The sequence below is a fragment of the Phyllostomus discolor genome, chromosome 2, assembly GCF_004126475.2.
Source record: "Phyllostomus discolor isolate MPI-MPIP mPhyDis1 chromosome 2, mPhyDis1.pri.v3, whole genome shotgun sequence".
Taxonomy (NCBI): Eukaryota; Metazoa; Chordata; class Mammalia; order Chiroptera; family Phyllostomidae; genus Phyllostomus; species Phyllostomus discolor.
This window is the reverse complement of record NC_040904.2, coordinates 93,582,530-93,599,905: the sequence shown is the minus strand read 5'-3', so window position 1 is coordinate 93,599,905 and position 17,376 is coordinate 93,582,530. Positions and strand designations below refer to the sequence as shown.

The following is a 17,376-nucleotide window of genomic DNA, read 5'->3' as shown; positions in this document are numbered from 1 at the left end:
CACATTTTGTCCTTTTTACTCTTAAAGGAGGATTCTCTGGATCACACTTCAGACATGGAAGAAGTTTGTACAATTCAAGAAAGAAGAAAGAGTGAGAGAAGAAAGGCGACAGCAACTCCGTAAGAAGGTAGCTGAAATTCTGCCTGACTTCCAGGTGCCGCCCTGCCTTGACTCCTGACCGTGCTGGCGCTCGCGCAGCCCTCGTGTAGGGGGTCCTTGGTGTGGGGAGCACCAGCCAGCGTGCTTAGGACAGGAATGTCCATTGGTCAACAGCACATACATGTTGCGCGCGCGCACACACACACACACACACACACACCTGGCTGCTTATGTTCTATCAGATACTCTTGGATCACAGGGATTATTTTTGAATTTGCACTTCATTCTTTTATTTCTCTTGGGTTGCTAATCAGTTCACTAAAGCATTTATCACAGCAGGATCATCCAAAGAAACTGTTCCTGTTCCACTGTTCAAATGCATCGTATGTATTTTTAGCATCATAAACTTTACAAAGGACGAGTGTTTGCTTGCCTGAGCTTGTGGAGGAAAATGTGTCCTTACAGTTTAACATGACTTGTGTACCTTTAATCAAATAGAAATTAAAAGTAGTGAGTACAAAGAAAAGGAGCCCTACACAGTCAGGCATCTAATACCTTCGTATCAGCAACAAGCATTCTGCCAGACTCCATCCTTTTTGCCCACCCCAATGGAAAACTGCGTATCCAAAGGCACTGTATGCGCTTGCTGCAAGGGTAACAGTGTCTCCTAATTTCAGAGAAATTGGGGCACCAAAAAACTGCTTTTCTGTGTACATAATAAGCAGCAAGGGAAAGCCAGCAATTTGTTAAAATGTCTGTTCATGCTCCCAACTGCAACTTCTAAATAGTACTTGATCTGGCTTCTAGACCTCAGCTCAGCTTGAGCTGTGTGTCAAGATATCTATCTTGAATTCAAAACATGTTTTAATCTCTAAGATGCTAAAGACTGTAAGGACAATCCCTTCTGTGAACTGAATTATCTGCAAGAAAAATATCTCATTGCAAAACACATTTACTCCAACAATTTCAAGTGGTAGGTAAATGCACACAGTAAAACGAGAACCTCCCTTGCAGCCCTGAGGCAACTATTATTTAGTAAATTGAAAATGAGTTGATAAATTCTTTGTGTTCAGTAAATTGTTCTCGTCTCTTACTTCCTAGAAGGGCTATCTAGCTATACCACCGGCAAGATGACTTCTATCCTTTTTTCTAGGGAAGATGTGATTTACTCAGACATGACAAAATATCCTATATTGAACTTTATTTCTTCTGCAATATCCCTGTCCGCACACCTTTTCCTTTAGTATGATTATACAGTTGTCATCTGAGAACTCTTTTTAAGACTAACAGCCACTAAAGAAAATGGCACTAAAAGTAACTCTTTAATCTCTTTCCACCTAACCCACTGTTCATACTTAATTGTATGTAGTAGTTAGAGAATATTGGCTGATATTGGCATCCAGAACTCAAATACCAATTTTATTTTAGTACCAAGACTCATAAACTTTAAGTTTTCTCTCTTAAGTTTTCTTTTAATTCACCTCAAGCATCATTGAGTCTTTAAGCAGCCCATATTCTGATTAAGCCAGTGAGAACTTTTTGCCTACTTATAGAACCTTCTAAAGAGACATAAGGAAAAAACTTAGTAAACGACCTCTTTGTTGCTGGGCTATCTTAAAGATACGATTTGAAATGTCACTGCTATCAAAATGCCCACTAAGCAGTATCTGGCCTGCAAAACTGGAAAAGTGAGTTTTAGGTACACAGGCTGGGGCCATCCACGGGGCCAGAGAGAGGACCCCGCTACAATACAGGCTTTTCTGAAAGCAAAGGCATTCAGGAGACGCACCAAGAAACACCAACTATTTTCGTTGAAGAAAGCACTTTATTTTCCATTTAAATAACTTGGTCACAGTACATTGTTTTACATAAATGGCAGTAATTTTTTTAAATCTCCATTTGAAAGGCCTTGTGTCTGAGTCTGAGGTGATAAGACATCATGAATACAAGTATAAAAACAGTGCAAAATGTTTAGCCTACAGCTTCTAGAGTTGGCTTCAGAAATCCCCTGCAATGTTGGTGGGCCAGTTATATTAAATATTAAATTTAATGTTAAACAAACATTCCTGGGTTTCCTTTAGTTGATAATATCAGGCCCAGAAACCTAATCAAACGAAAAGGCTCAAAAGCCCTAGCAACTCCGACCATCCAGTCACCCAGACCACAGGATCGAAGTTGAGCTTCTTGCAAGTTCCTAACATGGCATCTTGTCAGTGACGCCATCTGAAAAAAAATACAGGATTTTAGTTGCATCAACAACTAGAATAGATCTGGTTTTAAAGCTGTGCCTTTAAAGATGAATTTTCTGGAAGTGGAAGGTGCCATCGGGAAGCCTAGAGCAGTAATAAGTCACAAGCCCAACCTGGAAATAGCCACAACCTCCAGGAACTCTGTCTTCATTGAGCATTCAGTCTGTGGCCAGCGGCTAATACTACAGTGAAACACTTAGTGCCAGCTGGAGTGGGGAGAACTGTCCATTAGCAACAGGATCAAATTTAGCTGATTTGACAAGTTTATATTAGTTACAGCAAATATGTACGACATATGGAGTTTTATTCAGCATTAAGTTAAGCCCAGCTCTCATTCTCCCTTGCATCACCTTTGCAATGTTTAATACAAAATGGTGCACTTGTCAAGCTGCTGATGAGAAAACCAGATTCCAAACAGGTGCCTCAAGCAAAAGTTTCTCTCATCCACTGCGTATGTGAGGAAACTCTCTTAAAATTCAGGGGACCAAAATATGACTTAAATAAAGTCAAGTCATATAAACCTGCTTACCTAGTTTAGAGAGACCCTTAAATCTGACAAAACATTAATTTTTATTTTTTTAAAGATTTACCTATATATGTTTAGAGAGGAAGGGAGGGAGAAACAAAGGGAGAGACACATCAATGGGTGGTTGCCTCTTGTGCAACCCCTACTGGCCCACAACACAGGCATGTGCCCTGACTGGGAATCGAACCAGCAAACCTCTGGTTCCCAGTTCGGCACTCAATCCACTGAGCCACACCAGCCAGGGCCAAAACATTAATTTTTAAACATCCTTGTTAAAGCTGCTTCTATGTCATACTTTTGCTTACATTAGTTGAGTTTTATAATAAAAATCTAATGTCCTACTCAATGGAAATTTGGTATATTAAGCACATTGTGAATATTACAATGAGCGTTGTGTTTTCTGGCAGTGGAAGATTCTAGTGTGGAAAGTTTTCTCTTGCTAAAAATATTCAAAGTACCAAGGACTACTGCATAAGAGAAAGTCTGTAGCAGCCTTTCTGCTAGGCAGATGGTACAGTGGAAGACAACAATCACTTCATTCACCAAAAGAAAACGCTGCTTGGATAGCACAGATTCACAGTGTCCTACTCACAGACACACAGGTGGCCGAGGTGACACAAGCAGCACAGCGTCCCTGAAACACACTTACAGCTCGACTTGAGCAGCATCAGAGAAACCCAGCAAAGAGCCGTTGTTATGATCAGCTCAAGTCAGGTGGGCCCAGCTCTAACCACAGAATACTCTTAGGTGTCATAAGAAACATTTTAAACATTGAAGGATTTTCTCCTTTCATGCAATTCTGCTCCTTAACTATTTCTCCACTGCATCTCTCAAATAGACCCATTTCGCTTTCCCAGGAATAGCACACCTGGCAAGACAGCAATACTGATTAGAATACAGTCGATCATTTACTAAACTCCACACTCAGTATGTTTAGTAACAGAGGCCAAGTCTATGGGGGGAGAGAAGGGGACCCACTTATTTGGAATTATGTGGGTAGCATGCTCTGAGGGACCAGAGACACTGGCATGGAGTTTACAGGGCAGCTCCCCATGCCACCACCAAATGTTTCTCTGGGGTTCACTGGCTCACAGAGGCTTTGTCCTTTAGAGGACATGGTCCCTGCGATGGTTTCAGAGCATAAAAAGCTCGAAAAGTCTAGGAGGTGTCCAAGGTGTAGGCCAAGGGTGTCCTAGAGCCTACAGAGCCCTTCTCATCGAGAGCTGCTTGTTTGCTCTCCTTTCAGTGCAAATACTTCAGTAGACTTTCACCCCCCAAAAAACCACTGAGATTTTCAAAGGTTTGAGCTTTGTTCTGTAAACTGCCAATCATGACATCCTCAAGGAACTTAAAATAAGCCTCTGACTTCCAATAAACCAGAATTATATACGAGGAAGTCCTTACCCAAAAGAGGGACACCGAGTCACCCCATCCAGGTAACGCTATTATGTGGCTTTAAAGATGATGACATTCCCATTCTCTCAAATGACTGATCTTTCTGGTGGGACTCGTCATGTCATATTTTGATTGTTTTTAAAGATTTGACAAGAGGCTAAAATTACTGACTATAGTAACATTTCTATGAATGTTATTATCAGTTGTCAAACAGAGTTGGTATATATCTGGTATTCAAGAGACTACAGCTAGAGATTTCTGGCCACATGTTGTCCTTGACATTATTACTGTCTCTCTTCTGGCAAACCCCCACAGGAGGGAGTTAGTTATATCAGATCCAATGTTAATTCCAAATGAATGCATGACTCTGGGCCAGGGAGAATGCCTCAGTGGAGAAACCACAGCCTCAGCTAACACCCCCAGACTTGCTGTTTGGCTCACCCCAGCGGCCTATCATGTGTTAAACCATCTCCGGGGAGAGCACCGACAAGCTGTCTTATGGACAGCTTCCGCTAACGGCAGGACTCGGTGCTAGCTGCACGGGGTAGCGTGGCAGGAAGTAGCACTGCTTCCTCTCAACATTTATAAACCTCTTGTTGCAGCAGTATGCACAGAGAGACTGAAAAACCTGGCAGTGTTGCCTCTATATTAAGCTACAAGCCAAGACAAATTTAAGGACCATGAATTGCTGTTGGAACTGAAAAAAGAAAAAGAAAAAAACTTGACTTGGCATGGTAAACACACAATACAATATACAGATGGTAGAACTGTACGCCTGAAACCTATATAATAACTGGTTTTAATAACCAGTGTCACCCCAATAAATTCAATAAAAAAGATACACGTACAAAACCAAGAGGGGTTCCCCCCCGCATCTGAAATTGCCTCATCTTAATTCTATGGCAGAATAGATCCATTATATGTAAATATTTAATTATTTTTAAACTTTCAGTTTTAAGATATGATTAAAGAAACAACTTGGTATTTTAGGAAGAACTAGGGAAGAACAGCAATCCATTAATTCCTGGAAACCACACACATGACGCTGTTTTTTCTCTCCTGGTGAGATACTTTTATCCAGGGAAAGGTGAGTGAAAAGTCATGTGCAAGGTAAGAGGGAAGATGTCAACCAACCCCTCAAATTAGGTCCATGCCAGAATAATGTGAATACTAGACATGGATTATTGCAACTCAGCACTATAGCTGACAGCGTTTGAATCACTTACATGAATCAAAATCATCATGCCCTTGACAGTAGCCAGCCACCCCCTACCCAGGAAAGAGAGTGGTGTTCCCTGTAGGGGTGTCTGTTTTCCTCTTCCAGTCATCGTCACACGTGTGGCTACCACCTTATCAGGTGAGACATGGCAAGAGGCAAAAACATTAATGCCTACTGGAGTTATTGAGACTAAATCTAAACAACAATGCTTAAGAAAACATAAAAACTCATCACCTAAACTCATGACCACTGTACATTACACCAGCAATAATTATAACTGGCATGAACTCCACTTTCAAGATTAGGCGACAGTGTAAATCCATCTGGTCATCTCCTACCCCGTTTGAGTAGTTAATGTCTAAGACTTCCAAGAGAAATTCCTGTAACTGTACAACATGATATTCGGGGATCTTTTTTTACTCTGAAATGCTGAAAAGCATTTAATAACATTGACTTCAATATTCTGACCTACAAACTATTTTTTTTTCAGTCTTGGGATTTTCTTAATAATGCTTCATTATCTCTGTGGGGCTTTCACTATTTCTCAGTGCTTTCCACATACCGCATCCCTCCCGTGCCCCTCATGACCGCTCTGTGAGGCCGCCAGGGTGGGCACCGGCACCCCACCCAACAGATGAACCTGAGATTCGGGGAAGTGACTCAACTAAGGGTCACATGGCTATTAGGAATTAAAAGAGGGACTAGAAACTATCCTAATCCAAAACTCTTTCTCCTGTACTAAGGGATGGGAATTGCTTCAGTCAGTTTGTGCGTTAGTAATCCACATCCATTTCGACTTCTTGTGACTGAGCTCTTAACAAGGTGGCTGGAAAGGAACGGCTCTACTTGTACTGCTTCAACATAAAAATCTCTTTTAAGTTGTGAAGTCAGAAAAGTTCATTTCTCCAGTCCAGTCTCTAAACCTGAGAGTGGCCCTACAATGCCTTTAAGAGACGAGGGATAAAAACGAACACCCTGCGTGGACAGTGAAGTGCACGACTGAAGGACACAGAGGGAGCCGCCCAGAAGGCACTTCAGACGATGTCCTCAGCGGGGTCGTGCAATGGATGAGCGCCCAGGGTGGAGAACTGGTGCCAGTTCCGCAGGAAGCCCCGATTGTACTGGCCTGTGTCCACGATGAGCCCACACAGGAGCCGGCGTCCCGTCTTCTGTCGAAGGGCCTGCTGCACTTCCCTCTCAGTCACGTTGTAACTGATGTTTATCAGCTGGATCAGGAAGATGTAGGCCATGCCCGCTGTGACGATCACCGAGTACCACACGCAGGTGAAGGACAGCGCTGAGCTGGGGAGGGGGGATGGGCAGGTCAGGGCTACGGATGTGTGCGCATTCAGAAGCCTGTCCCTGTCCTGACAGCTTACACATGCAGCACTTACTCTAGAGCACTTTGGCGCCTTTCCCAATTATCCCACTGGAAGATGCTTTTCTATCCTCAAAACAACAATAACCTGCTTAAATTATGACTATTACCATGTCCTATTTTAATTATTAGTGCCTCTTTTTCTAGTATTTTATACTAGAATAACAAGGACTGTTTCCTGCATTTTGTATCCCCCACACAACCAACACAGTGCCTGACATAATAGGGTTCAGAATCCGTTTGCTGAATGAATAATTCCTCATTTGTTCTCCTAACCCAGGAGAAAATGAAGGCTCCACGAATTAGCTGTAAACATCCTCAAGGAAGCTGTGGGTGGGAAGTTCTTAATTTCCATTTTTTTTTTAGTCCAATGCTGATGAGCACAAATACAGAGACAACTCCCAACCCCAGAAGCTGTTTGCATGTGAGATGTGCGGGAGCCCCATCGCATTTCAAGTTCTACTTCCTAAAGCCAAACCACCACACAGGACACGAAAGCTCCTTTCAGCTCATTAATAAGACTGGGAGGAGAGGTTACCATTCAATGTCTGCCAGCTGATTATTTTCATTCAAACATTTGCAAATGAGTTAGGTGGAAATAAATTCATTCACAACCTTCATTTCTTAAGCCAAAAGGGCCTCAGAGATGGTTAAATCACTGTAAAGATGAGGTGATATGAATCACCCATACAGAGCAGTGAGAACCAATGGCAGGACTATTTTGTTTAAGTGGCCCACAGAAAGTCGACAAAACTCAGGTTTTGTAACATACAGACATGCTCTGCTCTAGGACATTTGTCTCCACATACTAAGAATAGTAGTTACAGAAGAATTTCAGTGTTGCTGAAGAATTTCACAACCTACTGAAAACTCACAACATGGGGAAAAAAGGAACTTACCTCCAAGGAGGAGGGCCAGTCTATTCTAATGATGCCCATAAATGTCTAGATGTACATGGCAATGGGGGAGATCTGTCCACAGACTAATAAAAACGAATACCTGCACAGGGACACTATGGAGATAAGGCAGGGACTGTTCTGAAAACAAACAGAAGAAAAGGACCATGGGGCAGAACTGCCTCAGCTTCGGACCACAGATGGCACTGAGCACCCACACCAGAGAGAAATGGGGGAGGGAACCAAGAACACAGGCAGGGGGAGCCTGTGGCTTTCAGCAGGAGTGGCTCAGGCCAAAGCTGAAAAATGCCAGCTTCGCCCGAAGTGTGCAAATCTTCACAATACAGAAACATGCCCAAAAGAACAATTCAGAAGGAAATTTTGACCTAGATAAGTACAGTAATCATGAGTGGTAATTAAAAAAAAAAAAAGTAGAACAGGAAAAACCAATAGAGGCCGAACAGAAAAGAAAGGTTAGATTGTAAGCACTTTACAAATTAAGACTGGGCTAAAAAGTCCCAGAAAGCAGCAATAAAGTGAAGCAATTGCTGATATTTATGACAAAATGGATTGCTAGTTAGTTTCAGTTTCACTGCCACTTGCTTGGACATGTGAGTGGTCAACTGACTCCTGCAGTCCCTGATGAAGCCTCGTGTTCCTGCTTACGCAATATGACTTCCTCATTTTTAAGGGCAAGGATCCTTTTGACATCACCCTAGAAAAACGCACCTATCCACTACACAATTTTGTTGGCAATTTCAGGGATATCCAAAAGCCCTATAATCTGTTCTATGTTTGGGTTGAGAGTCCCTAACCATAGTAGCAAATCATAGCCCCTTCCAATAGTGGCAACTTCGTACCTCACCTGTAATTTGCATATACTCCAGGACAATAGAAGAGAGCGGTGAAGACACTTCTGTCCCTACAAATGGTGTCCAGTGTCAGCGTGATCCCATACACGGAGGTGAGCAAGAACACCAAAAGCGCAAGAATGAATGCTTGATGATTTGATTCTCCAACGCAGCTATTTATCCTCAAAACAGCACAGGGGGATAAAAAAGGAAACACGTTTTAGAAAGTTCTCTATATAACTCAGATAAACAAAAAAGCTTTTAAAACAGGAATGGTGTAAATATCAGTTATCAAAAAGTTCTCTTATTTTTCAATTTGAGGGCATTAAAATCTTGCCCACTGAGAAATGTAGTCTGCTAGTCTCTGCTCTTTACAAAGTGAAATCATATCATCAGTTTAAGGACAATACTAAGTAAAAAGCCAGACCTGGCTAACAAATCTTTCTAAATATTAATAAATGAAGTCTATCACCCAACTATGAAGAGAATTAATACTGTAATCATCATTTACAGAAAGGGTGATGACAGAGTTGTGAAAACTTAAAAATGCTAAATCTGAAATGTTACACAGCATCAGAAAATGTTAAATATATATTAATAAAAAGATCCCGGGAGAGTAGAAACATGGTATGGGATGGAGACCAACGCCATGATGGGCAGACCACTAGTCAGGTAAGAAGAGTTCGTGTCACAGCCATTTGTAGGACAGCATGTGCAGAGACACCAGGATGCCACAGGAGGCAGAGGCCTTTTGGGCGTGACTGTCAGGCCTTCTGCAAACCAGTACTTGTAAATGGGCCACACACTCAGAGAGAGAGAGAGAGAGAGAAATAAATGACAGAAGTAGAAAATCTAAAAATGAAAATACCTGTTTACTCCTTAAGACAATGCCCCAGAAAAGAGCTGCGCCTGTACCTGAGGTCCACCCCAACGTCCTCCTGGCTCCTCCGCACCTCATGTGCCCCCCCTGAGGTCCCCTTCTGAGAGGGAGGTATGCTACATAGCCAGATCCTAGTCATAAAATGCGTAACTCACTGACCTTGAATGCTTTAAGAGCAATAAAATTGCAAACATGAATTAATTCCACCCCCTTTAGTTTAAGATGTATTCAGTAACCCTAGCCGAGTAGGTCAGTTGGTTGGAGCATCGTCCTGATGCACCAAGGTTGCAGGTTTGATCCCTGGTCAGGGCACATGCAAGAATCAATCAGTGAATGCATAAATAAGTGGAATAACGAATCCATGTTTCTCTCCCCTCCCCCACCTCTAAAATCAATGAGTAAATTTAAAAAAAATTTTAAATTTACTCAAGATGTAACATTAACAGTTGCACTTTGTATCATATAGGCCTTCCTATGTCCTCATTTGTCAATGGCCAGCAGGTATGTACCCAAAAAGCCCATTTCTCTACCAATAACCAGATAGGGAGCTATCTGGCAGAACCTTACCTCAACGATGTGGACAAGAAATCATCAGTAGCATCAGAAAGAACTACTAAGGATGTATGGTTAGGACAAAAGGGTCACCTAAAAATAGGGGAACACTTGCTTGAACTGTGTTGTAAAGGAAATATGGCTATACTGATTTTGATAAATTACTGTTTTTTAAATTACTCAACTCTAGATGCTTCTCTTTTAGAAAAGAGAAGATAAATGAGGGGCAGCTCAAAAGAGAATAGCAAAAAAGGAAAACGAAAAATCACCTTCAGGAAATGACTATGAAAGAACTAAATCTGTGAAACTTGGAAAAAAACGGTGACTAAGTGGGAACACCCTAACAGCCCACAGATATCTACAAGATGTAAGGCTGAGAAGGAGAAAGATCTCAGGGTGATACAAAGGAAGATCAAACATGGCGAGTCTCACGTGAATTTACACTTTGCAAGCCTCCAAATTTTTCCCACGTACCAGACGCAATGATGATCCATCCTCCTCACGCAGATGCCACATATCCGGCAATGCCATGCCCGGGCTGGTCGCACCAGCTGGCACTTGGCACACCAGTCATCCTTCACCATGGTGGGGCTTCCAGCCAACAACCTGGCAGAGTCCTTCTGATCATCCTTCAGCGTGCGGTTGTTGAGAATGCCCATCACATCTGTGCCGGGGAACCCTTTGGTCTTCTGCCCTTTTCCATTCAGGCACTCAGTTTGGCTGCTACCTAGAGATCTGTCCCTGCTTGCTGGATTTCTGAGGTAGCCTGGATTCTTCTTGGCTCTGTACAAAGCTAATAGGATCAGAAATAACCCGCAGGTAAGAAGAGCCAGCCGAGTGGGCCCCACACGCCCTTTAGGGACCACTTCCTGCAGGAACACATAGTACATGTAGCCCAGAGAGAAGAGCCCAAGGCTCAGGAAAAACAGAGTCTGTTCTTTCCTTCTGTGAGTGAGGTAGTAGTACCACAGGGCCAGCACAGGAAGGGAGGTCAAAACCACCCCCCCCAGGAGGAAATGCCAGGAAGCCACTCGGAGGAAGACAGGCAGGAGGATGAGAGGGGGAATGATGCTAATGTTAACTTTTTTGGCTCCTCTAAGCCAAGGAATTCGGAGGCGATCAGAGATTGTATCCATGATCCTTTCACAAGTCTCCGGCCGCACAGACTTACACGTAATCCATCTATTCAAAAAGAGCAGAAAGAGAAGACACCTCACATGAGTTTGGTGAGTTAAAAACCACTGAACACTGTAGGCCAAACAGCAGGATAAATGATAAAAAGAAGCCAAAGGCCAAGTAATCTACTTTCTGATTACTAAACATGCTAATTTCAAATTCATGTGTCATTTCTAAATACGGACCAAAAGATAATGTTTAGATATTTAACAGTTAAAACCATTTCTCCATGAAACAAATATGTATGAGAGGGGAACCCCCCCAAAATGGAATTTATAAAAAATTGTGTATTTATTCTTACATGTTTAAATTTCAGTCACCTTCAAAGTACTCTCCATTTGATGCGATATACTTATCGAGGCATTTTTTTCCACTGCTTAACACAGTTTTTGAACTGATTGATTCTGATGTCTTTTAGTGTTTCTGCCATTTTTTGTTTCACCACTTCCACATCGGCAAAGTGTTTCCCTTTGAGGGAAACAAACTTTTTGCATCCAGAGAAACAAAAAAAAAAGTCACTTGTGGCAACATCAGGTGAATAGGGAGGGTGGGCCAAGGGGTTCATGCCATTTTTGGTAAAAAACTGAACCCTCAGCGCCATGTGGGCAGGTATCTGTAATCACCCATCATGAAGTGGGCAATGGCATTGAAAGAGTCTTCAAACAAATTCACCGAAACCAAGGCTCTTACAAGGAAGTCTGTACTAGAAGGGGCCCACCCTCCAGAAGATAACTCCGGTTTTTGGGGTCCGACCTCATATAAATACACACATTCCCTACAAGTACTGTTTACCCTTGGGTGGGTACAGACACATAAAAGTCTTTAAAAAATTCACAATCCAGTTGTGAAGACAACATGGGATCAAGAATTATTAGGACCCCCTTTTCACTTTACTGGTTGGACTTATCCTTTTAAAACTCAAGCAAATTCGGTATTCATCTTGTACCCTGTCAGAGGAAACAAACTGAAAAAAAAATTATTAGGTAAGTGACAAAGCCGCAAAATCACCCAACGAACTATTACGGTCAAATACCATAAGGAATGGTCAAAGGACGGGTCATTAGAGGGGTGTTTGTGGGAAAGCTGGGATCTGTACTCAACCTTGACAGCTGGCTAGCATGTGTACACGTGGAGAGGAAAGGAGGGATGTGTTCCAGTGGACAGACTTGGGTATGGCACAAAACCTGTCCTGGGCCCAGGGATAAACCAGTTCAGCAGGGACGGGTCTATATGGGGAAAAAAGGAGGTCAAACTACTATGGGTCAAATGACTGAGCTTGGAGGACACACAGCATTGTTGACGTTTTTTGCATACTTAATGCTAGTAAGGAAAGGAATGGTTTAAGGAATGATCACACTGATTTTAGACAATAAAAAAAATAGGGCTAGAACTTGGAAGTGGGAGATAACTATATGGAAGTCATCAGAGCAGCAGGAGAGTGGAAATGCAGGAAGCCTATGTCCAGAGAAGTTTATGGAGAGAGCACAGGCAAGAACTCAAAGACAGCCCAGGTCTCAAGGGCTGGGAGGGAGGAAGAGTTAGAAAGTTAATGGAAGGGCTGCGGTCTTGAGTGATGGAGATTATGGAAGTAGCATCACTTATTTCATTAGCACAAAGTGCTCCATTTTCTCTTGGATTTTAGACTAAGTCTAAAGAACCCATATTTAATGATATCTATAAAAAAGATAACAGACACTGTTAAGTAATAATTACAAAGGGGTTATGAAGTATTCAAGTGTCAAGGTTGGTACTAGACCACAGTGGTCCCCAAGAATGCTGTTCATGCTAGATTAATACACCAAGCTCTAAGTCAACAATTTACCATTGCAATGACTTTTTAAGCAGAGTAGCTATTAATGGGAAAAGTAAAAGCAAGTTTTGAACATCCTTATTCTTCCCACATTATGTCTTCCATATGGCAACAATTTTTAAATATATTACTAAGAAACTGGATAAAAAACAGGTTATCATTGTTTGATACAAAATTGTTTCAGTGATGTTAAAAATTATCTTTCTGGATAGTAATTCCCGTCACTTAGATTAACAGTAAAAATAAAAGCCAGATACAATAGCATCAAACAAAACAGTGTTACCACTCGTATTGGAAATAGCCAGTCCAGAAGAGGGACCTTCCTTCTAGCTGTATTTCCTCCCCAGAAACAAGGGGTGAGACCAGTTCCAATAGCAGAAAAATGATCTTTCAACCCTCAAGGCCCTTTGCAGTCAGGTACAGTTCAATCCCACACAGTCTCTAAATGCTGAGATCCCAGAGAACATAGGAATTTTCTGGTACCATGTTCATTTAAAAATTACAGATTCTGCTGGGCTGCATTTTATTTTTTATACATTTAATTTGCCTACTATCCCTTTATCTGCCTGTTCTTTCCATCTTCTCCCTTTAAATGAAAAATAAGGTCCTAGTAAACTGAGCTGAACAGTCAATTGTGCACGACTGAGTAATCCATCTTTGTAAAATCAGTACCCTTGACACAGAAGACAACTCTCAATTTTAGATCTTTGGAAACAGAATCAAGAGGAAATTCTAGTGTCCTGGATAGCTAAACTGAAAGTATACATGGCAGTTTTCAAAAGGGCCAAGAGGGTCAGCATCAAGAAACACTCTGCTCTTACCTATCACACCCTTCATCCAGATCTTGGCAATCACACAAACAAGCAGCCACGTGGTTTTTTTCCCCATTTCGATCAATGTACTCGCAGCAACACAGGGGCTCCAATTCAGGTTCTTCCGCTTTGTTTTTCTTCACTGCCTTCAAACTGCCCTTCTGTGTCATGATTCTCACCTGTCACCATGAGGTGTAAGAAGCCCTCAGAAGGTAAAAGAGGCAAGAACACAAGTCACATCTTGTAAACACATTAACGCCTCTCTCTCTCTCTCGGATCAACAGTCAACGCCTGAGAAACCAAAATTGAGAAGTGGGTGAGGGGGTCCCATTTTCATCAGGCTTTTCTGACTCGGGTTGGCCAGAGAGAGAGCACTACGGCTCTTGGGGCTTGGAGCCGCCTTCACCTCCCCATCCCATCCAGAACAGGCTACTGGGCACCAGCCGTTCCCATGGCGACAGCCGACCACGCTACCCCGGAAAGCCGGGACGCCAGTGCCTACGCGACCCTGCCGGTGCCGGCCGAGGAGGGCTGAGCGGTCCCGCCCGAACCTGGGTGGGTATGGAAAGTCACCCTCGGGGCTGCGGGCAGAGACGTAGCATGTGTCCGCTGGGGAGGGCGAACGCTCCCGGCTGCAGGGGCCGGCGACGCGGCTCCGAGGAAGTCACCAGGTGCCCGGGTAGCGCTCCAGGTCTTCGGCCAGCCCCGTTTCTCCAACCCCGCGCACAGCTCGCCTCTCACGCCCCCACCAATCGTGAGGACGTGGGCGGGCCTTGAGCGTCGCCCCGCCCGAAGAATGACCTTGGGAGGGAAGTTACCTGCTCTCCGGGGCCGAGGTGCAGAGGCAACTAATGCGGAGGGAAAAGGGTCCGCTCCCTCGGAGACACAGACGCGTTGCCTGGATCTCTGCAGCGCTCCCGGCGTGACGGCCGGAGTCTCGGACGGAGACTCCAGCTCGGCTCCGCCGAGCCCTCGCCGCCGCCGCCCACCTGTGACCGCAGCCCGCCGTGGCCCGAGCGGTGCGTCCACCTCCCCACGCCGTCCCCGCCCCCTCGCGGCCGCCCGGGCTCCCCGCGACAGTCCGCGCGCTCTTCCGGGTGCCCCGCCCCCGGCTCCGGGGATCCCCGCCCGCCCTCACGTGCACCGCCCACCGCCGGGCACGGCCGGCTCGCGAGGCCCCTCCCTTGTCCCGGAGCTCTGCCTCTGCCGGGACTGGAGGAACAGTAGACCGGCTTCCTCGAGCGAGTCCCGACGGCGGGGTGAAAGGCTGGCCGGCACCTCCGCCCCGCCCCAGAGGCGGCCGCCTGGACCCTTTCCCGCCCGGCTGTAGCCTGCGAGCGACACGTGGGTGGGGCAGCTTCCAAAGCTCCAGTCGGGGGGGAAGGGTGGTGACGGAAATGTGGGAAACCTGAGAACCCTGAGGTTTTCCCAAGTCCTTGAAACCCGTGGGTGTGCCACCGCTTGTTCAGACGCCTGCTACAGGCTTTGGGAGAGCTCTCCACCGCCAAAGGTTACTGAGGTACCGCCCCAAATTCTCTAACCTTCTCTTAAAAGCCCAAAACTGCCCGTGACTGGTGATTTTGCTCATTTTTTTTATTTCTGGTGAGCAGGCACTACATTAGACCCTCAGGCCTATGTAGAGTTTTTGTTTTCAGTAGTAAGCATGTTTGAAATGAAACTGTTCTAAAACGACAGTCCTCTTTGGTTTTATTCTTACCCAGAATTTTAAAGAGTGTAAGCCCATGTACATGTTTTCACTACGGTCGACTTTATACTTTTAGGGTTTTTTTCTTCCAAACAGAAAAGAAACGACAACTCAGATTTTGGGTTTATTGATACTCAATTTATATCACATTCAAATACAATTAATTGAACTGCATACATATTTAGTAATAATTTATACAGCAACTTTGGTCATTTCCTTTGAGGTATGTTATGAAGTACAAGTTTTAAAGAAACATCTCAAAAATATTCAGCTTTTCACTGATAATTTCTGTGAATTTACGAGAACAAGGTTTCAAGTTATAATTCACTCATTCTTGCTCACAGCCCTACGCTACATAAAACGACCCAGGTAAGTACACTGGTTCCCCAAAGTTCGTGAGTTGGGATTCACCCACAGAACCCTTTTCCCTCTAATTGAGTCAATACTTTCATTCTCTATAGGCATCTCAAAAATGACTTGAGCAATCCCACGTGGCTCTGGTGACTCTGGGGAGAAAAAAGAAGCTAAAGGCAATAGTTGCTCAAACAGTAAGACTATATACAAATTATTCTGCACTGTCCTTCTCTCATTCCAGAGACATCACTTGTATTGAGACATATGCCTAAAGCCTTTTTATGAAAGGACCAGAGTTTGTGTCTGATTTACACCTTTCCGTCAGTGCACTTTTATTGGGAGATAATGTATCCAGAAGTTTTTATTAAAGAGTTTGTGTCTTACAACTTCAGTAAAACAAGGCACACACATAAATAAATAAATGAAGTGATATGTGGCTACTGAAAACTAATTCACAAATTATCTGCTAAACTGAAGGCAAGCTTAGTTCAAGTATTTAGTTGATCACTAAATGCTCAGGTTTTAACCTGATTTTCTGGATTTTAAAACTCAGAGCTTGGTTCTTCATTTTCAGTGTTGATATCCTACATATTTCCTTTTATGAAATTGACTCTTTAATTCATTTGATGTATGAAGAGGCAAAATAATCTCACCTCTAATAGTTACCTGTTTCTTTCACGAAGATAAAAACATTGCTGAAGAACCTTTCAGATAATTATCATCAGTGTGCAGAGTCAAAAGGTCTAGTGAATTTGCATGCTAAATAAGTGAAGACATTGTAATATTTACACTGTGCAAACCTAGAAAGATAATATGCCTGAAAACTGATCCTTCAAAATTCGTAATGGTATAGAGGTTTCTTATATTGATTGTCTTTAGCCTCTTGAATGTATCTCAACTGTGAAAGTAGCCAGTTGGACACACAATGATTCTGTGCTAACAGATACAGCATCAAACTTCAAACCTCACTATAAAAATGAAGCCAAGTGTCTCATTTTATTTTGTATCACACAAACTCAAATCCACAATATAGTCCATGCTCCACTGGATAAATTCACAGCTTAGAATTGTGTATAAGAAGCAAAGGGATGTATTCTTAAGGCCATCAGAGACCAATTATGAAATAAATGTTATTAAAAAGAATTCATAAGGTACCAATGAGAAAACATGGAAATGTTCTATGACAATTTAAATCCTTCATCCTTTGGTTTTCTCCTAGATGTCTTCTTTTAGCTACAAGTCTTTCTCCAGTCTCAGTCTTTAGGATCACTAGTTCTCCACAGCCATGCTGGTCTTGTTTTTATTTAGTAGATCAAAGGTTCTTTGAAGCATAATGAGTGAGCTCTTCAACTGCAAACAAAATAATTTTCAAAATCAATCGTTTAAATTTTTCTGATTATTTTTATGCCAGAGTTCATATTTACATTTAACATAATTTTGTTTGTACTAATGCCCAAATAAAACACTGAATATA

General features: G+C 43.1%; 3 protein-coding genes across 14 annotated transcripts in view; 1 reads left to right on the top strand and 2 right to left on the bottom strand.

Moving 5' to 3' along the window:
• CCDC191 (coiled-coil domain containing 191) overlaps nucleotides 1-2,838 on the top strand; it is an 84,743-nt gene extending 81,905 nt beyond the window's left edge. For 2 of the 3 annotated variants that reach the window (XM_036018117.1, XM_028504425.2), the window contains exon 17: nucleotides 28-2,838. In XM_036018117.1, coding sequence (XP_035874010.1) covers nucleotides 28-178 — 151 coding nt within the window. In that variant the 3' untranslated portion in view covers nucleotides 179-2,838. The remainder of the gene's footprint in view (nucleotides 1-27) is intronic. The other variant, XM_036018118.1, reaches the window with a different exon arrangement.
• Nucleotides 2,089-14,906, bottom strand: ZDHHC23 (zinc finger DHHC-type palmitoyltransferase 23). Of its 7 annotated transcripts, XM_028504429.2 has the most exons (6): nucleotides 14,662-14,905; nucleotides 13,853-14,047; nucleotides 10,520-11,227; nucleotides 8,628-8,795; nucleotides 6,615-6,790; nucleotides 2,089-2,322 (listed from the first exon to the last, which is right to left on the bottom strand). In XM_028504429.2, the coding sequence occupies exons 2-6, from the start codon at nucleotides 14,011-14,013 to the stop codon at nucleotides 2,294-2,296; spliced, it is 1,242 nt and encodes a 413-aa protein (XP_028360230.1). In that variant the 5' UTR covers nucleotides 14,014-14,047; nucleotides 14,662-14,905; the 3' UTR covers nucleotides 2,089-2,293. The 7 variants fall into 7 exon arrangements, with proteins under 7 accessions (XP_028360230.1, XP_028360229.1, XP_035874012.1 ...); XM_028504428.2 differs by lacking the exon at nucleotides 2,089-2,322 and having other exon boundaries at nucleotides 3,384-6,790; nucleotides 8,628-8,786; nucleotides 14,662-14,906; XM_036018119.1 differs by lacking the exon at nucleotides 2,089-2,322 and having other exon boundaries at nucleotides 3,384-6,790; nucleotides 13,853-14,134.
• A 753-nt stretch (nucleotides 14,907-15,659) lies between these two features.
• Nucleotides 15,660-17,376, bottom strand: part of GRAMD1C (GRAM domain containing 1C) — a 102,195-nt gene continuing 100,478 nt past the window's right edge. For all 4 annotated transcript variants that reach the window (XM_036018114.1, XM_036018111.1, XM_036018115.1 and 1 more), the window contains one exon: nucleotides 15,660-17,252. In XM_036018114.1, coding sequence (XP_035874007.1) covers nucleotides 17,172-17,252 — 81 coding nt within the window. In that variant the 3' untranslated portion in view covers nucleotides 15,660-17,171. The remainder of the gene's footprint in view (nucleotides 17,253-17,376) is intronic.

Excerpts from the sequence above, each read along its gene's own strand:
- ZDHHC23 (XM_036018119.1), bottom strand. The coding sequence starts at position 14,013 with ATGACACAGAAGGGCAGTTTGAAGGCAGTGAAGAAAAACAAAGCGGAA. Across the intron at positions 8,796-10,519 it reads ATGGATCATCATTGCGTCTG|GATAAATAGCTGCGTTGGAG; the intron begins GTACGTGGGAAA and ends TGCTGTTTTGAG. Across the intron at positions 6,791-8,627 it reads GGAGTATATGCAAATTACAG|CTCAGCGCTGTCCTTCACCT; the intron begins GTGAGGTACGAA and ends CCCCCTCCCCAG.